The following is a 16,333-nucleotide window of genomic DNA, read 5'->3' as shown; positions in this document are numbered from 1 at the left end:
TCTAGATAGGGTTTTGAAGTAGCTTTTAGCTAAATTAATTTAAAGTCTGATTTAATATGAAGTTACATAATTTTTGTGTGTAGTTAACTGGCTGAGAGCTGAACCTTTTTGATATTAGCTTAAGTGAAGAGGGTGTCACAACACAGGATTTCATATGAGGAGAGAAGGAATGTGAAGAACAGTTATTGAGCTATGTGAGAGTAAGTTTGAATACAGGAAAAACTGATCTGACCTTTTTTTTGCACAGGCTCTAACTTGTGACAGGACACAATTTGGGATTCCTGGGTTCTATCAAACTTCGTTTCCTAACTGGGCATCTGGACTTGGGGATTTGTTTTTTCTATCTGCCACTAAACATAAAAATGCAGCAGTCTCTCCTCTGTGCCCTCACGTGCTATGATACCCTCTGTGGTTTATCTGCTGAGCTGTCCTCCCACATGCTTCAAAGGCTTCAGATTCAGAGGTTCTGGCCCTACTCCACTTCCCTGATTTTTTTCTTGTGCTCCCTCATGTAGCTTCCAGCTGCTCTAAACAAAAGTTTAAAACCTACCTGCCCATTTGGGCAGAAGGCACTGAAGGCCCTTCTTGTATCTATAACCTTCTACAGGCAGAAAAGAACTGCCCAGGCTACATGGGAGAAGTTGGCATAGTGGAAGGGTGATCAGTCTCTGTTAAACTTCAGTAAGATTGAGTTGCTTGTGTGGAGCCTGTTTAGACTGAGTGCTATTACATTTTAGTTGACACTTACAAGGGAGGCTTTAGGGTTTTCCTATGCCAAATGTGAAACAGAGTCTTGTAGCAACATATGAGTGGGAGTGGATGGATATTCCACAGCTTCAGCTGGGGTGGCAGGCTTGTAACAGAGGAACACTTCCCTGCTACAGCCAGAGAAGAATGAGCCCTTGGACTGCAGATCAAGGAATGTGTGTGAACCACTGTGCTCTCTCCACTGAGAGTTGTAATAAGTTACTGTAGTGACTCTTCCCACCTACAAACAATGGGGAGAAGCAAAGATCTGAACATGGAAGATGTCTGAAACAAATGGGAGAATTTGGGGACCTTTTGAGGTCATCTAGCCCCGTTTTCTGCTCAGAGCAGGGCTAACTTCAAATTTAGACTGGGTTGTTCAGAGCTTCTGCCAAATCTGGTCTTTGTTGTAGTCTTGTGTTTAGGGAAGGAAGTAAGTTACATATATTTTAAAATAAATTTTAAAAGGAAGCTCCTATTTTGCAGAGAATTCAGGGCTTCCAAACAGCTGTTGGATGAAATCTTATTACAGGGATTGTTGTATTAACTATTCAAGTGTTACCAGCATTTGCTTTCTACTTTCAGGCAGAGACACTGTTGGTTCCAGCAACATGGATGTTGATGTTGGCTTGAAATTCCGTCAGCAGCTTCTGCTCATTGATGAAAATCTGGTGGCTGAAGATGTAGCAGCTTTAAAATTTCTCTGTACTGACTTGCTCCCCTTCAGAAAACTGGAAAGTGTGAAGTCAGGAGTGGACATTTTTCAGCTTCTCATGGCTGAAGAGTATCTGAATGAGGAAGATACTTTCCTACTAGCTGAACTCTTGTACAGAATTAAATGTCACTCCTTGCTCAAGAAACTTGGTTATACCAAGGAGAAAGTGCAAGAATGTCTTCATGAGAAGGGAAGAGTGTCTCCGTACAGGTAAGCTTGCAGTGGGATTCTGTTCTGTCCATTACTGCTATCTATGGCATACTGTTTCCCAGATTGCTTTTTGTTTCTGCACTGTCTTCTGTTCTGCTTTTATCTTGCTGGATCTCTGTTACAGGCAGATGCTGTATGAATTGTCAGAGAACATTACCAATGAGATGTTGAAGGATATCACATTTCTCCTGCAAAACTGTCTTCCAAAGCGCCGGGTAACTCTTGTATGTGAAGAAAGAGTCAAATGTGTATATAGTGGGAAGGGACGGGGCAGGGGAGGTATAGGAGGAAAAGCATGAGGAGAAAATATTTGGCAGAATAGGGCGTAACCTGAGACTAGGCTAGACAGTATTTATAGAGTTAACAAGGAGAAAGCTGTTGACAGCTAAGTGTAGAATTTGGTTCTTTGTGCCAAGGTCAATCACTGGCAGTCCACAGTCTTGCATTATATCATAAAAGGATGACAAATCAAATCTTTGCCCTGCTTAAGCCATGTGCAGATGTCATGGACATTTATGTCCACATGTCATTGTTACTGTTCCACAGCAGTAAAGACTTCTCAAAGCCAAGAGTCAATATGGTTTGGGTGAATCTGTTTAAACAAGACCGTATCAAATAATAACGCAACCGGTAGCTTTCCATAGAGCAACATTTCCACCTCCCAGAATCATGTAAAATTGACTGTTTGGACCTTGTTGGTAGGAAGCAAAGCAGATAATATTGTGATTGTTTGTGGCAGACGGGGCTGAGGAAGGTTTTGAGTTCTAAGGAACAATAATTGTATTTTACTCTCTCCTTTTGGCTGTCAGTCTGCTCTGGAATTGCTGATTTTATTGGAAAAACAGGGCCTTTTAACAGAAAACAATGTGCAGATGCTGGAGGAAGTCTGTATGAATGTTTCGCCTGATCTTCTGGAAACAGTAAACTGCTACAAAAGGGCAAAAGGTGAGAAATTCAGCGGTCTGGGTAACTAAACCTCAGGGTCCTGCTGGAACAGGCGATAGAGTGGGATCACTCATTTTCACACACAAATTTGGCATAACAGTCCTATCTTGCATTACTTCCTATCTGAATTCCAGTAGGAACATGCTGGAATATCTGAAGCCACACCGAGCAGTTGAGCACATACAGAACAGGCTGGGTGTGGTGGGTTGACCCTGGCTGGTCACAGACTCCTTTGGGCATCTGCCTGCTGTGACATGGGGTCCTCCACAGGCTGCAGGCGCATACCATATTTTCCAGTGGAAAAGGACCTGAGGGTGCTGGTTGCAGCTGGCTGAACATGAACTGGCAGTGTGCCCAGTTGGCCAAGAAGGCCAACAACACCCTGGTCTGTATCAGACATAGTGTGGCCAGCAGGAGAAGGGAAGTGATCGTGCCCCTGTACTTGGCACTGGTGAGGCTGGATCTTGAATGCCATGTTCAGTTTTGGGCCCCTCACTACAAGAAGGATGTTGAGGTGCTCAAGCATGTCCAAAGAAGGGCAACGAAGCTGGTGAGGGGTCTGGAGAACAAGTCTTCTGAGGAGCAGCTGAGGGAACTGGGGTTGTTCAGTCTGGAGACGAGGAGGCTGACGGGAGACCTTCCTGCTCTCTACAACTACTTGAAAGGGGTTTGTGGTGAGATGGATGTTGGTCTCTTCTCCCAAGTAACTAGCAATAGGATGAGAGGAAATGGCCTCGAGCTGCGCCAGGGGAGGTTTAGACTAGATATTAGGAGAAATTTCTTTACTGAGAGAGTGGTCAAGCATTGGAACGGGCTGCCCAGGGAGGTGGTGGGGTCACCATCACTGGAAGTATTCAAAAAACATGTAAACATGGCACTTCAGGATATGGTTTAGTGGGCATGGTGGTGTTGGGTTGATGGTTGGACTTGCTGATCTTAAAGGTCTTTTCCAACCTTAATGATTCTGTGTGATTCTGTGATCTGCTCCACTATGGATCTCCATGGGCTGCAGGGGGACAGCCTGCCTCACTGTGGTCTTCACCATGGGCTGCAGAGGAATCTCTGCTCTGGTGCCTGGAGCACCTCTTCCCCCTTCTTCACTGATCTTGGTGTCTGCAGGCACTCTACGTTTCAGGAGTTCCATTCCCCTGTGCTTTCTGAGTGTGTTTTATAGTTGGTTTCTATTTTAATATTTCAGTAAGTATAGATCTGCATTTGCCTAATGTGCAGGTTCATACTCGTTTAACTAAAAGGCACTTGGCTTCTCTCATTTTGTCTCTTTCTGCTTTTAGTGTCTCTGCCTCAGCAGGAGAACACTCTGCCAGTCAAGGAATCTTCACTGTCTCACACTGGAGACATCAGAGTATTCACTTCCCCACAGGTACACTTGAGTACATACTGCCAACTTGGGTTTTAGTGGTTTGTGGGGTTGGGGGTTTTTTTGTTGCCTTTATTTTGAAACTGTACTAGCTGTGGGATTTTTTGCTAAATCATCTTACTTGGTTTAGGAAGGGAACAAGCATATTTGTTCAGCATGTAAAAAACAGAGCTGCATATAGTATCAAATAGTGTAAGTCAAATACTACTATTGGTCATGTGCAATTGGGGAAAAAAATGTTAGGAAGAGAGACGAGTGAGCGAAGGAGCTAGATGGCTGCCTCCCTAGAAGGGATGGGTCAGTCAGTTGGTGCTGATTTGTAAAGTTTTGGCTGATCATTAAACTGTCTCTAAAGGCTAACACTCTACTTTGATGATCAGTTCAAAGTGCTGCTGCTAAAGGAAGTGGTCCCATTTTCTCAATGTACCAGTCCTTGATCAGTTAAACCCCTCCTGCAGCTGCATGATCAATCAGATTGGGAAACTTATCAGGGCTATAACTGATCTCTTTTTTGAGGAGGAGGAGAGGAAGGGAGGGAGTTTTAACCCAGTTCTGAATGAGGAACATCAGTGACCTTTCTAAGGATACTTCTCAGAAGTGAAGTTCTAGTAGACAAGAGCTGAGCAAAATGGTCTATTTCGTATCAGAAGGGTTTGCATTACTGTTGATTTGAGCTATATTTGTTCTACATGCGTAGAGGGTTTGGGGAAGCATTCATGCATGGCACTTGACACACTGAGAAAATTAGTGTAGTTTTATTAAGAAAACATATTTAAAAGAATTTTTAAAAAAGAGTAAGGGACTGTTTCCATAATCCTGACATGTCATGTTTGATTTTTCTTTAAAATTATGAGAGGTTATACACTTTTTCCATGCTGTATAATAAACCATTGACACTTAACTGTTAGAAGATGTCTCATAGGCAGGACTATAATCACTAGTTATAATGACTTATACTCAAATAATTGACTATCCAAGAGAATTGATATGGGACTATGTGGGGACCTTTATTTTGTTTATAGTCACTGCCTACCCGTATGGTGAGATGATCATTTGGAAGTGAAAAAAAATTCTTTGCTGTTTCCCTTTATCCTTAAGAGAAAATACAGTTGTTTCCAGCTCTGTGGGATTTGCTGTATGGGGAATTCTTTTGTAATTTCATTATTAAATGCTTTGCTGCTCTTAGGAATTCAGTGTTTTTCCTACTCACTACTTAAAGAGCTTTGTATTAAGCCTATTTTACTAAATCACGATGAAAACCTGTTATATATAAGAACGATTTTTAACATGATATTCCCTCTACTCAAAAAATAGGAGACCTTGATCAAATTTGGCTGTTCTAATATCAATGGTAAGAATTTCTGAAAATATGTTTGGTTTTTACTACCTGTATGTTCAATTTTATATTCCTTTACTTTCTCTGTGAAATTTCTAGCATTTGGTTTAATGCAACACACTTAACCTTGCTGTCTTCTTGGAAGGGTCTTTTGCTTTCTGCACAAGTAGATTTGAAGGATTTCTGCTCTTATATAAAAGAGACAAAAGAAGATTGACAAATCCTGTCTACTTTGTCAGTCATTAACCAGAAGCTAACTAATGTGCTTTCTGGGAAGTGAAATAAGGGCTGGTCTGATTAGAAGTAAAAAGACAATTTATTTTCCTGAAAACTAAAATCAAGTTTTCTATTTAAATATCCCTGGGAGGACAAGAGAATGGGACACTATGACTTTTTATAGAAGTGAGTTGTTAGTTCTTTGGGTGCAGGTTTTTACCGCTGACTTCTGCTGTATAGATCGTTATGTTGAAGAGCCTAGGAGTGTTGCATGGTAGAGATGGATGTTTTGAATGCATTAAGTAGTGTATGATTTGTACAGAAGGAGACAAGCATTTTAGGTTATTCAGACGAAGAAGTAAATAAGCAGCAATAAATAAAGTTAATTTTGGATCAGATGTCTGAAAAGATTCTGTACAAATAACAGTGGGAAGTTTGTGTCCATCTTTGTGACTCCATGTCAAATTGACTGGTTGCAAAGTATAGAAGTGCAACAGCTGTCAGCTCTTTTCCACTTCCAAGCTCTGTCAATGCAGTCTTGCTCTGAAAGATGGTCTGAGAGTTATTATTCAGGAACAAAAAAAAAAAAATCTGTAATGAGAGCTTCAGTAGTAACATTGCAGGTCCTTCTTACAATACAGTTTATTTCTAAGCTGATTGGCAAATGAAAAATTCATTTGAATGTCTCAAGTGGAATCTGTCCTTGTATCATGGATCTCTTTGTTCCACAATACCAATACAAATAGAAACCTTGCCTTTGTCGCAAAAATATATATAATAAAAATAACTGGAGGCATGTTCAGAATAGATCCTTTGAATGTGACAATGCTATCTCATATAGAGGAATAATTTCTTTCAGTGAAACAGTATTTCAAATACAAAAAGTGCTGTATTGTAGCTAAACTCCTTTTTGTTACATCCACCAATATTGAATTTCCCTTCATAAACATCTATGCTGTTTTTCTTTTCCTAGATAACAAAGCACCTAATCTTACACAAGGCTTCTCTGAAATGAACCTGGAGCTGCCTGGACAATTCAGCAGTGTAGAAAATGAATCCAAGGTTTGAGACAATCTCTTAAATCTATCTTTTTGAATACCTGGGTGTGTGAGGTCTGCATCCCTGTAATGACATTTATCATGCAAGGACATGTGAGATACCTGCGTGTCTCGTGAAGTTTTTTGATTTCTCTGATCAACTGGAATCTTCCAGAGAATATCCTAACCTTGGAGGCCAGAAACTTACCAATGTTGAAAGGTGTGGTTGGAGGCAAAACAGGCATAATAGCTTTGATGCTATCCACACATCACTGCATCTGCTTATCTTCCTGATGCAGGCAAAATGTTTGGCATTTTCTTAAGTTACACGTTTTGGAGATGGCAGCAGAATGTACAAGACAGAGACAAACATAGCTTCACAGTTCTCTTTTTGGATATGGCTTAGAAAAAGCTTCTGGGCATCTTGAAATTAAAAGCAATAAGGGGTAGCATGCAAAGACCTTGTGAGAAAGATAAAAAAAGGGAAGAGTTTTTAATAAGCTATTGCAGGCATGCAACAATCTTCCTTAACAAGTTGGTACAGGAGAAAAGATCCCTTTTGTGAAATCGCTTCTTAGAAGCCTTATGTGCACTCTTTAACCTTGCACAGCAGTGTAACCACTGAATTCTTCTGGCTTTCTCCTTCTGATGTGCATGAATATTGAGGGAGCAAGTTGCTGCGTTTGTTTATAGCTATTTAATTTCTTGAAGTTCTGCGCTATAACATATCTTTTCACCACCTGATATTTACTGCTGTAGCAAAATTACTTCTTGGTGCCATTGAAGGAGCTTGGAGTGCTGCCTTCATTTTGTTCTACTAAAATGCACAAAAGTAGCTGTTTGTTGCGCACTCTAGCAAGCAGAAAGGAACTGGAGTGGCGGGAGTTTCTTATTTCAACCTCAGAAGAGATGGTACTTGAACTTTTAGTGACTTTTCAGTTTTTAAAACATTCTTTCTTAAGAGTTGGAGATACCTTTTAAGTCTTAGTGAAACTAGTAGTGTGGCAGATTTATGCACTTCTGAGATCTCTGTTCTGCTTGCATCCCATTCCAATGGGTCAGTATGAACCGCCTACTCCAGGTATTCATCGGTACTCGAAAAAAACAACTCAGATGTCTAACATCCTACAGTTTCACCGTGAACTCTCTGCCATCTGAAGTTAAAATATTGTCGTGACATTGGAAACAGTTGGGGACTTCTATCCCCATCACCAATTCAGGTTGCAGAGTTTGGCTGCTGAATCCTCCCTTCTGCATACAGATAACCAACCCAGCTGCTAAACCTGTCCTCTATGGTTTGATACTATGGTGACAGAGTGTACTTGAGGCTTCACCCATGGCTTTTCACAGGACGCATCATTGAGTTCCAGCTTTTCAAAAGTAACCCACAGGCTTAGGTGCCTCTAATTTTTGGATGCCAATTTTGAGACATGTTAAGGAAATATAAGTAAGTTGAATAAATTCATTGAGGCTGTAAGCTTTTTTCCTCTCCTTTCTACAGAAGGTGACAAGCTACAAAATGGATGGACCACACAGAGGATTTTGTCTTGTTATTAATAATGTTAACTTTGATAGGTCTCTTCAGGAGAGGAAGGGTTCTTGCAAAGATGCTGGTAAGTTACTGAAGTGAGATTTTTGGAGGATTACTCTCTCTGTTTCTCCATATGAGTTGATTGTCTAGTATTGGTCTATATTTTATTGTCTATATTTTAGTTAATATTCTTAAAGAGTGAAATGTGTGATATGTCTTAAATTATGTCATTGGTGTATTCTAGGGAGGAAGCGTTAAAGGACAAGTAACCACGGAGTTTCTGATGCAATTGGGTCATTCTTGAATTATTTTAAGAATCCCTTTTTACTTAACCTTTATCCATAGCAATAATAAAGAACTAAAACTAATCTAAACTATCACTCTACATCATATAATGCAAAATTCCATAATCAAGCAACTCTGTGCATACTTCGTATTTTATTCTGTTCATTCTGTTTATCTCTTGTGTATGGAACTCTAATAGTCAAAACTGCAGCTGGAAAATAATAAGGTGAGGAAGGTTTTGAAAGATCTAATCTGAAACTCAGGGAGGGGAGTGTTCCTCATATTTTCAGGTGTCATTTGTGAGCTCACTTAGTGTGTCATTATACATTGTAAAATGTCATTGTATTTTTTGAAACTTGTTTAGAAAAATCTAGGAACTCTGTGTTTGAGCTCATGCCATCTTTTTTTTTTATTCCAATTAACCTTCATTTGATACTAGTATGAGGATGAATCTGCAGAAGTGTCAGGATATAAAGTCTTTGCCGGTTCAGATTAGCTTGCATGGTGACTTCATAAAATGTTTTTCTACTGCCTCCATTTTTCCTTTTATCTTTCTTTTAATTGCAGGGGAACTGGAGCGAGTATTCACATGGCTTGGTCTGGACGTGAAGACTTACACAGATCTGACGTCTGGGGAGATTAAAGATCTCATGCGAACTTGGCAACGTTTGCCAGAACACAAAGACAGGGACTGTTTTATATGTTGTATTCTATCTCATGGAGAGTCTGGAGCAATCTATGGGAAAGATGAGGAACTTGTGTCAATTCGCATGATCATGTCCCATTTCACTGCCAAACAATGTCCACAGCTGGCTGAAAAACCCAAACTCTTCTTTATCCAAGCATGCCAGGGTAAAGAGATACAGTGTCCTGTCTATGTTGAAGCTGATGCACGAATTCCTGACTTGTCTTCCATGCAACAGAGCGTTTCTCCTTCTGAAAGTATTCCTGAAGAGGCTGATTTCCTTCTAGGCATGGCCACAATTGATGGATATGTATCTTTCCGGCACATTCAACAGGGTGCCTGGTATATTCAGGCCCTGTGCAGCAAGCTACAGTTGTTGGTACCAAGGTAAATACTTCGTTTAGCTCTTCCATGGAAAAATGGGAGGAACTTACCCTTTTTTTTTTTCCTCCAAAGATAAATTCACATAGGAACATGAACCCATGTTCTGAGGCGGACAGAATTAATTAAACTGATGATTTGTTTGCTTGCCATTGATAAATTTACATTAACACTTCTAGTACCATAGAGATAATCTGGAGAATGTGAAGTTTATTGTAAAAAAAATCAAAATTTCCCGCCTATATTCTTTAAGGCAGAGCCATCTGTTTCTTGAGTGGATTTAGGTAAAAATATTTTATTCCATTATTTTTCTTTACTGGTTGAATCAAGCAAAACAGAGTAAGAAATGGTATTTTGTTTTTAATATGACTCAAATGAGAACAAAAGAGGAGAAATTTGGAGAAAAGAACGTGTTTCCTTTTTTGTGTTTTAAATGTTTATACTGTATATTCTGGATGATCTGGGAGGTGTTAAATGGAGTGCCATCTGCTCATTAATAAGTTGGGTTTTTGGTTTTTTTTTTGCTTTCCCTCTGGCTGTAGGGGTGAAGATATTTTGTCGATTCTTACAGAAGTTAATGAAGATGTGGGCAGACGTGTTGACCGCTTGGGGACAAAGAAGCAGATGCCCCAACCAGCATATACCTTAAGAAGAAAATTTGTATTCCCAATACCTAGAGACCCTCCTCCTTCACATCAACATTGAGGCTCTTAAATACATCCTTTTATCAGCACATCTCATTTAAATGCAAACCACCACACTACCTGTTCTAAGGCAGTTACCCATAATCCTGAGGAACTGTTAGCTTCAAGGCAAGGCCTCATACATTTTTTGTCAAACTGCGAAACTGGAGGAGACACAATTAAAACAATCATGTGTTAGCTATTTGCATCATCTATGTATTCAGACTTACCAGGGTTGGGAGAAGCATGCTTTTGTCACGTTAAACATTTTTGAACCTGCACAGACTGCAGATATAAGTTTTCTGATGGCATGAGGGTTGCATGTAGCCTTCCATATCTAAACCAGGCTTGTTAGTGGTCTGGTTTAGGCTCATCATGTTTTATTTTTCAGGCTAACAATTTTAAATCCTGCCTCAAAATCTGCTAGCTATGTTCATAGAGAAAGACAAAGGTGGGAATGAAGAAGAGAAAGCTTAAGTAGTAAGTGGAAAAGGATTTCTTCTATCTCTAATTTAAATTACATTTAACTTAATGGAGAATGAGTTAACTATTGAAATCATTAATTTGTTCCACAAGGCACACTGATACCATCTAATGGCTAACATGAACCTCATGTACAATGAGATCTTTCCAAAACTGAGTAAAGCCAAAATGCTGTGTGGTATTCCCTCTGTGAAACCTCATGAACTGTCATTTCCCCATCGCTTCTGGGAAGGAAAGTTAGGATAGAAGATTTGCATACTATGAAACGTAGCATTCAGCAGTGTATCTGTATAGGTCTATCAGATTGATTAACTTTAGAAAAATCCAGGAACTCTGTGTTTGAGCTGATGCCGTCTTTTTTTTTATTCCAATTAACCTTCAGTTGATACTAGTATGAGGATGAATCTGCAGAAGTGTCAGGGTGTAAGGTCTTTGCCAGTTCAGAAAAGCATTAAATTTTCTGATTATTGTTTCTTGTTTTAAGACCTAAAATGCAGCCATATGACAAACAAGGCTTCTTGTTGATTAAGCGTCTAACAGAGCATTTTGTGAGTTAACGGAAATAATGTCATGTTGTTTTGTTATGAGCATTTACTATGTATGTCTGTGTCCTTCCTGTTTGTTACTGCATTAAATTCATACTTCTTTTTAAGAGCTTGGTGAGATAAAAATTACGTACTGGGGTAAGGCTTATCCTTGTTTCTGACTGGCCCCTGCACTTTGTTGGGCTGCATGAATCAGTGGGGTTTTAACTGCCTCAGGGTTTAAGCTGAAGTGAACTTAGTTTATTCCAGCAAAACACTGATTGTTATATATGATTACTAGCCATAAGTTAGGATGAAGATTTGAAAGAGTACTGTCTAGTGCTGTTGGATGCAATTTTTAGCTTGCACTATCCAGGATTTTTAGGAGGGGAGTTTTGCATCATACAGAGCATTGAAATGCACCCAGTTTGCCAAAACAAAATGGTCACTTTTTATCACAGTGAATTGATAGTTGTATGACCTATCACATTTTGAATCTTCTGAGTTAGTATGGCTGCCACATTTGAAGACACGTTTGTGCCGCAGATAGAAATGTTTTGTCTGTTAGTAGAATATGTAACATATTGTAATAGAATCATGAAGTTTCTGGCTTGCAATTAGTGTTCAGGCTTGGTGCACTTTTGTTGTGTATGTTTAGGTAACAGTTGAATTTTTGTCAGTATGGATAACACATAAACACTGACAACAATTTTGACCTTGATTTGTGGGATCTTGTTTCCATTTTTAAGTTCGGTAGATGGAGAACATGATCATTAGTTACTTTGCTTTCTCTGTAGAAGCTTCTGCCTGGGCAATCTCCAGTTTAGGTAGGTAGGTAGGTAGGTACCTCCATAGGTAGGTAAAGGCAATCAGAAGTTCCATTTTTAAGTTCGGTAGATGGAGAACGTGATCATTAGTTACTTTGCTTTCTCTGTAGAAGCTTCTGCCTGGGCAATCTCCAGTTACATCATAGGTAGGTAAAGGCAATCAGAAGAGTCTAAGCTGACTTCTGTTTGAGTTCCCTGGGGAGAGGGATCCACACTTGTGAAATATAAAAGATTGGTAAAGTGTCCCTTGCTTCATAGTAACGTTTGTTCAAACACAGTTTATGCTACCATGTTTCATACTACTCGGGATGACTATTTTGCATGTCATTGTTGAGAGTTGTGTTTATGTGGCTGCACACTGCAATACCTGGGTGCATGCAGTGGTACTCTTGTCAGCACAAGCCCAAAGGCATGGTAGGCTTAGTACTGTAACTGCAGCTGCCATTCAGCAAGGTTGTTGGATGTTTCTGCATGATCACCTGCAGTGTGTTATAAGATAGCAGTTTGAAAGCCTTGAGGGAGAGTGGGTGGTTTTTATACAACTTGGATATTCATTGCTCCTTGCTGTCCACACTGTACACCTTCAGTGTAACTCTTGTAATACAGAGCTGTGCCAGAAAGAAATCAGCCTAAAACAAACAAAAAAAATGCGGTTGGTTTCTGTTGAGGCTTACTGATGGCAAACAGAAGCATATGCACATGTGCGTGCTTCCCACCTACAGAATTAAAGACGAGTCATGAGTTGTGCAACCCTTGTTTGGACAGATTTAAGTGGAACTAGTGTAAAAAAAAGTCTTTCTGTTGAGGAAGTCGGTATCTTGGGAAGGTCATGATCTTAACGTGGGATTTGTAACATCGACAAGTCTCTAGTATCCCATCCCTCCTGACAGTTTTTGTGCAGGAGCTGTGCATCCTGCTTTGTGCCAGTAGAATATTCAGTAGCCTCAGCATTTTCACTTCCTCAAGGTGAACCTTTCTGGGAGAGGTGAATTTTTGGCAGGCTGCTGTAGGAGGAATAGATTGAGTCACTGAGAGAGTTCTAGAGGAAGCTGGAGGGACAAAATCAGGGTCCAGGGGAGCTGAGGGAAATTGGAGAGACTGTAAGTTAACAAAAGGACAGGAACATTTTGGGGAAGGGTGAGAGAGGCAGAAAGGAGAAGTGAAACAGTAAAGACGAAGAGGAAGAACGGTGCCAGGAGGGCTGGTCCTTGAAACTGCTGCATGATGGGAGAGGCTTCTATGTGGAAAGAGCCAACCTGGGCTTGGTCTTGTCTGCGAATATTTTTCAAACAGTGCTGATCACGTCATGCTTCCTCTTTCAAACTGCAACTGGAATCTTGATTCAGTTAAGACACAGAGGAACTCATGCAAGTAGAGAGACACTGAGGCATGGGATTACATGGAGACAGAACCATTTTGGACCTGAAGATCAGATTGTGCTTGAGGTGTCCCTCTGTGCTGCTCAGCCTTTGGATAAAAGAACAACTTGTGCCAGTGAAATAAGCCAGACACATTTTCTGAACTCTTACTAGCGTGTGCCTTTTGGAAGGAATTTGTATGCCTCGTTCTATCGAAGGGTATGTTATAATTTTGAGTTTATAAGGGTAGATAGGTTGAAATCAATGAATGATTCTTTTCATTCCAAAATTTTAACAGATTTCAGCTCTCCTAACTGTCTCTTTTTCATAACGCTGACTTCACAAGCTTCAGAGAGTCTGGCAGCTGTACTAATTGCTGATCATTTATTTCCTGTTGCAAAGAAGATACTGGTGACCAGCAAACCATACTGGGAACCTTACCATTGAAGGCAGAGTTCTATACTTCAAAGAGGGTGAAAATGCCAAAACTTAATTATTGCTTAAATTCTCTTGTACATGGGGAAGTATATCATACAAATAATTTCAAAGGAATGTTTAGCCTTTCAACTTCCTGTGTTCACTGAGTACTGCTACTGAATTTGGTGCTGGTAGTTGACATTTTTAACTTTAGGAAATAATCTCCCGTGAAAGTGCTTGTTAAAAATAGGCTGGGGTGAGTTGGAGAGGGACTTCAGTGAAAGGAGGTAAGTCATGGAGGATCTGGTGACACAGCAGGACAGTGGGACTGAGATATTTTTAAAGAGGAAGTTATAATTGATTCACCCTTCCCTCACTGTCTTTTAATTAGGATTTATGTATGGGAGCAAATATACTGAGCTGTGCTGTATGCTAGAAAGTCCTGGCTATGCTGCTTATTGTGTACCCTGAAAAGCAAAACCTGGTTACTTTTGTGGCTTGTTCACGAATTTTTCTCACAAGCACTGTAATAATTAATTTCCTGGAACCCTGATAGGTGGAGTGGAGAACTGCTGCATTATGACCATGTCTGTAAGTCATGTGACAATATAGACCATAGTACAGAAGACGACACTTTTCCTGGAACTTTAGAGACTGTGGCTGTCTCACTTTTTTGAGTTGTTCTGGTAGTCCTCCAGCCTGTCCTCCCATGTGAGTGATGTAAAATTATTATTATTGTTATTGTTGTTATTATTATTCAGTTTGCTTGTTGTATCAGTTGTGTCTTTAATTTAGTAAAGTGGGAGAAGCAGTTAAAACAATGGTTTTAGTGTGCTCCCTGTATTTACGGAAGGCTTAAATATAGAGTGTAGGTGGCACATCTGTTTTAATGGCAACAATTTTGTGGGTTTGAAACTTAGAGCCTTTGAGAAATAAAAATGAAAATTTCCTTTACCAGAAAGATTTACTTTTATAAGCACATGCCTTGTATCTTAAACAGAAGACATGGTTTGTGTGAAAGAAGATAACATCATAACTAGCTACCACGAAAGTATTCTTCTCTTTCCTGTGTGGATATAAAAATATAGTCAGATCTGAGATCATTGAATCATCAAGTTAAGCACATGCGATTCATTCAAGTACTAGTGGTTTTGTGGTGATACGGGGCTGAATGGTGTGGGTGGTAGTCTGTTTAAAAGTTCAGTTTTAAAGGATTTAAAGAAAACAGTATTTGGGGGCAGAGCATGAATCATATGCTGCATCACAAAGCATGTTTTGCAGTTTTACCAGGTTTTTTGATAGACAAAGGTTTAAGATTCAGTTGTATGTTCACTCTTGCTAACTAACAGAATGCTGACCAAGGGTATGCCACAAAAAGCTTCTTTGTTGTAGAGTGGTCCTTGGAGGAAAGGGGAGTACAATTGTCTGCTAATTTTTTTTTTTTTAAATATTTACAGTAGTACTGATTCAGTTAGCTGGGCTACCTTGGAGTTATTAGCTCTGCTATTGAAACATTTGCCGTAGCAGTAAAATTAAAATGAATTGCCTAATATTCTGGTAGTGTAGGAATAGGAAGTTTTGATTTGCTGTTGTCAACTTTTCTGTCTCTCAGTGAGTTCAATGGGACAAAAGACCTCTACTAAATGCATTTCTATAGAGTTCCTCTTCAGAGCTTCCTAGGTGGCTTAGATCTAAGGCAGAGAGAATGAAGTGGCAAATGATTCTCCTACCAGAGGCGCAGTCGAGGCAGGTCTTTTAGATATCAGGGTGAGATAGTTGGAAGGCTTGCACGTGGGTATTTCTCACTTTCTCTTGTGCTTAAAAGTTGGACCCATAAGCCAAGTTTAATATTTCTAAAGCTGATGGAGGAAGCGGTGGAGAAGGGAGGTGGTATTTGGTCAGTGAAACAGAACTAGTTTGACAAGAATTCTCCTGGCCTTTTTAATAAGGTTGACATGATCTGTATTTGATTTGAATTATTAAAAATTGATTGAGAGCTGGGAACAGAGTTTTATTTGATGCAGGTAACAGGAAGAGGTGCTTTGGCTATGCTGACCAGGGTCAGAAGCAATGTATAAAGAAAGGACAAGCCAGATAGCTTAGAAGAGTTATACTCGTGGACTCTTGTCTTTGTTATGATGTAAAACCTTTATCTTTGTTACGGTGTAAAACTTGGCAGTCTGATTTACTACATAGTTTGCATTTCAGACTGGCAAGTGGCTCTTACCTCCAAATGGGATCAAACCTAATAAAAAAGAAAAAACAACCACCAAAAAGCAACCAACCAAACCAAAACCAAAACAGGAGCAGCCTGACGGGATTGTACATCCTATACGTTGATACTTCCCGCTGTCTGGACACCCCTCGGAAGCGAGAATGATCCATGATTTTCTCTGTCAGTTTCACTTAGTTCAGAGTTTTTTATATTCCTTGTTAAGTCGAGAGAACCAAAAGAGCTAAGCATCAAAGCTATGATAGCAAGACAGCCTCTCTCTACTGAAGTACTTTTGATTGCATGTATTTATTTTGGGCTATTCTACATGATGTGATGCCTTTTATGATCACGTTGTTGCAC

General features: G+C 39.8%; 1 protein-coding gene across 1 annotated transcript; it reads left to right on the top strand.

Annotated features, from left to right (window-relative positions):
• The first annotated feature begins 1,343 nt into the window (after positions 1-1,343).
• CASP10 (caspase 10, apoptosis-related cysteine peptidase) lies at positions 1,344-10,171 on the top strand. Its single transcript, XM_010290452.1, has 9 exons — positions 1,344-1,672; positions 1,797-1,896; positions 2,482-2,617; positions 3,910-3,998; positions 5,310-5,346; positions 6,521-6,609; positions 8,086-8,197; positions 8,968-9,472; positions 10,009-10,171. The coding sequence occupies exons 1-9, from the start codon at positions 1,359-1,361 to the stop codon at positions 10,169-10,171; spliced, it is 1,545 nt and encodes a 514-aa protein (XP_010288754.1). The 5' UTR covers positions 1,344-1,358.
• The last annotated feature ends 6,162 nt before the right edge of the window (positions 10,172-16,333 follow it).

This window comes from Phaethon lepturus, unplaced genomic scaffold (genome assembly GCF_000687285.1).
Source record: "Phaethon lepturus isolate BGI_N335 unplaced genomic scaffold, ASM68728v1 scaffold52580, whole genome shotgun sequence".
NCBI lineage: Eukaryota > Metazoa > Chordata > Aves > Phaethontiformes > Phaethontidae > Phaethon > Phaethon lepturus.
The sequence above is the reverse complement of the archived record's forward strand: the minus strand, read 5'-3'. Positions and strand labels throughout refer to the sequence as shown.

Excerpts from the sequence above, each read along its gene's own strand:
- CASP10 (XM_010290452.1), top strand. The coding sequence starts at position 1,359 with ATGGATGTTGATGTTGGCTTGAAATTCCGTCAGCAGCTTCTGCTCATT. Across the intron at positions 1,897-2,481 it reads CAAAGCGCCGGGTAACTCTT|TCTGCTCTGGAATTGCTGAT; the intron begins GTATGTGAAGAA and ends TTTGGCTGTCAG. Across the intron at positions 2,618-3,909 it reads CTGCTACAAAAGGGCAAAAG|TGTCTCTGCCTCAGCAGGAG; the intron begins GTGAGAAATTCA and ends TTCTGCTTTTAG.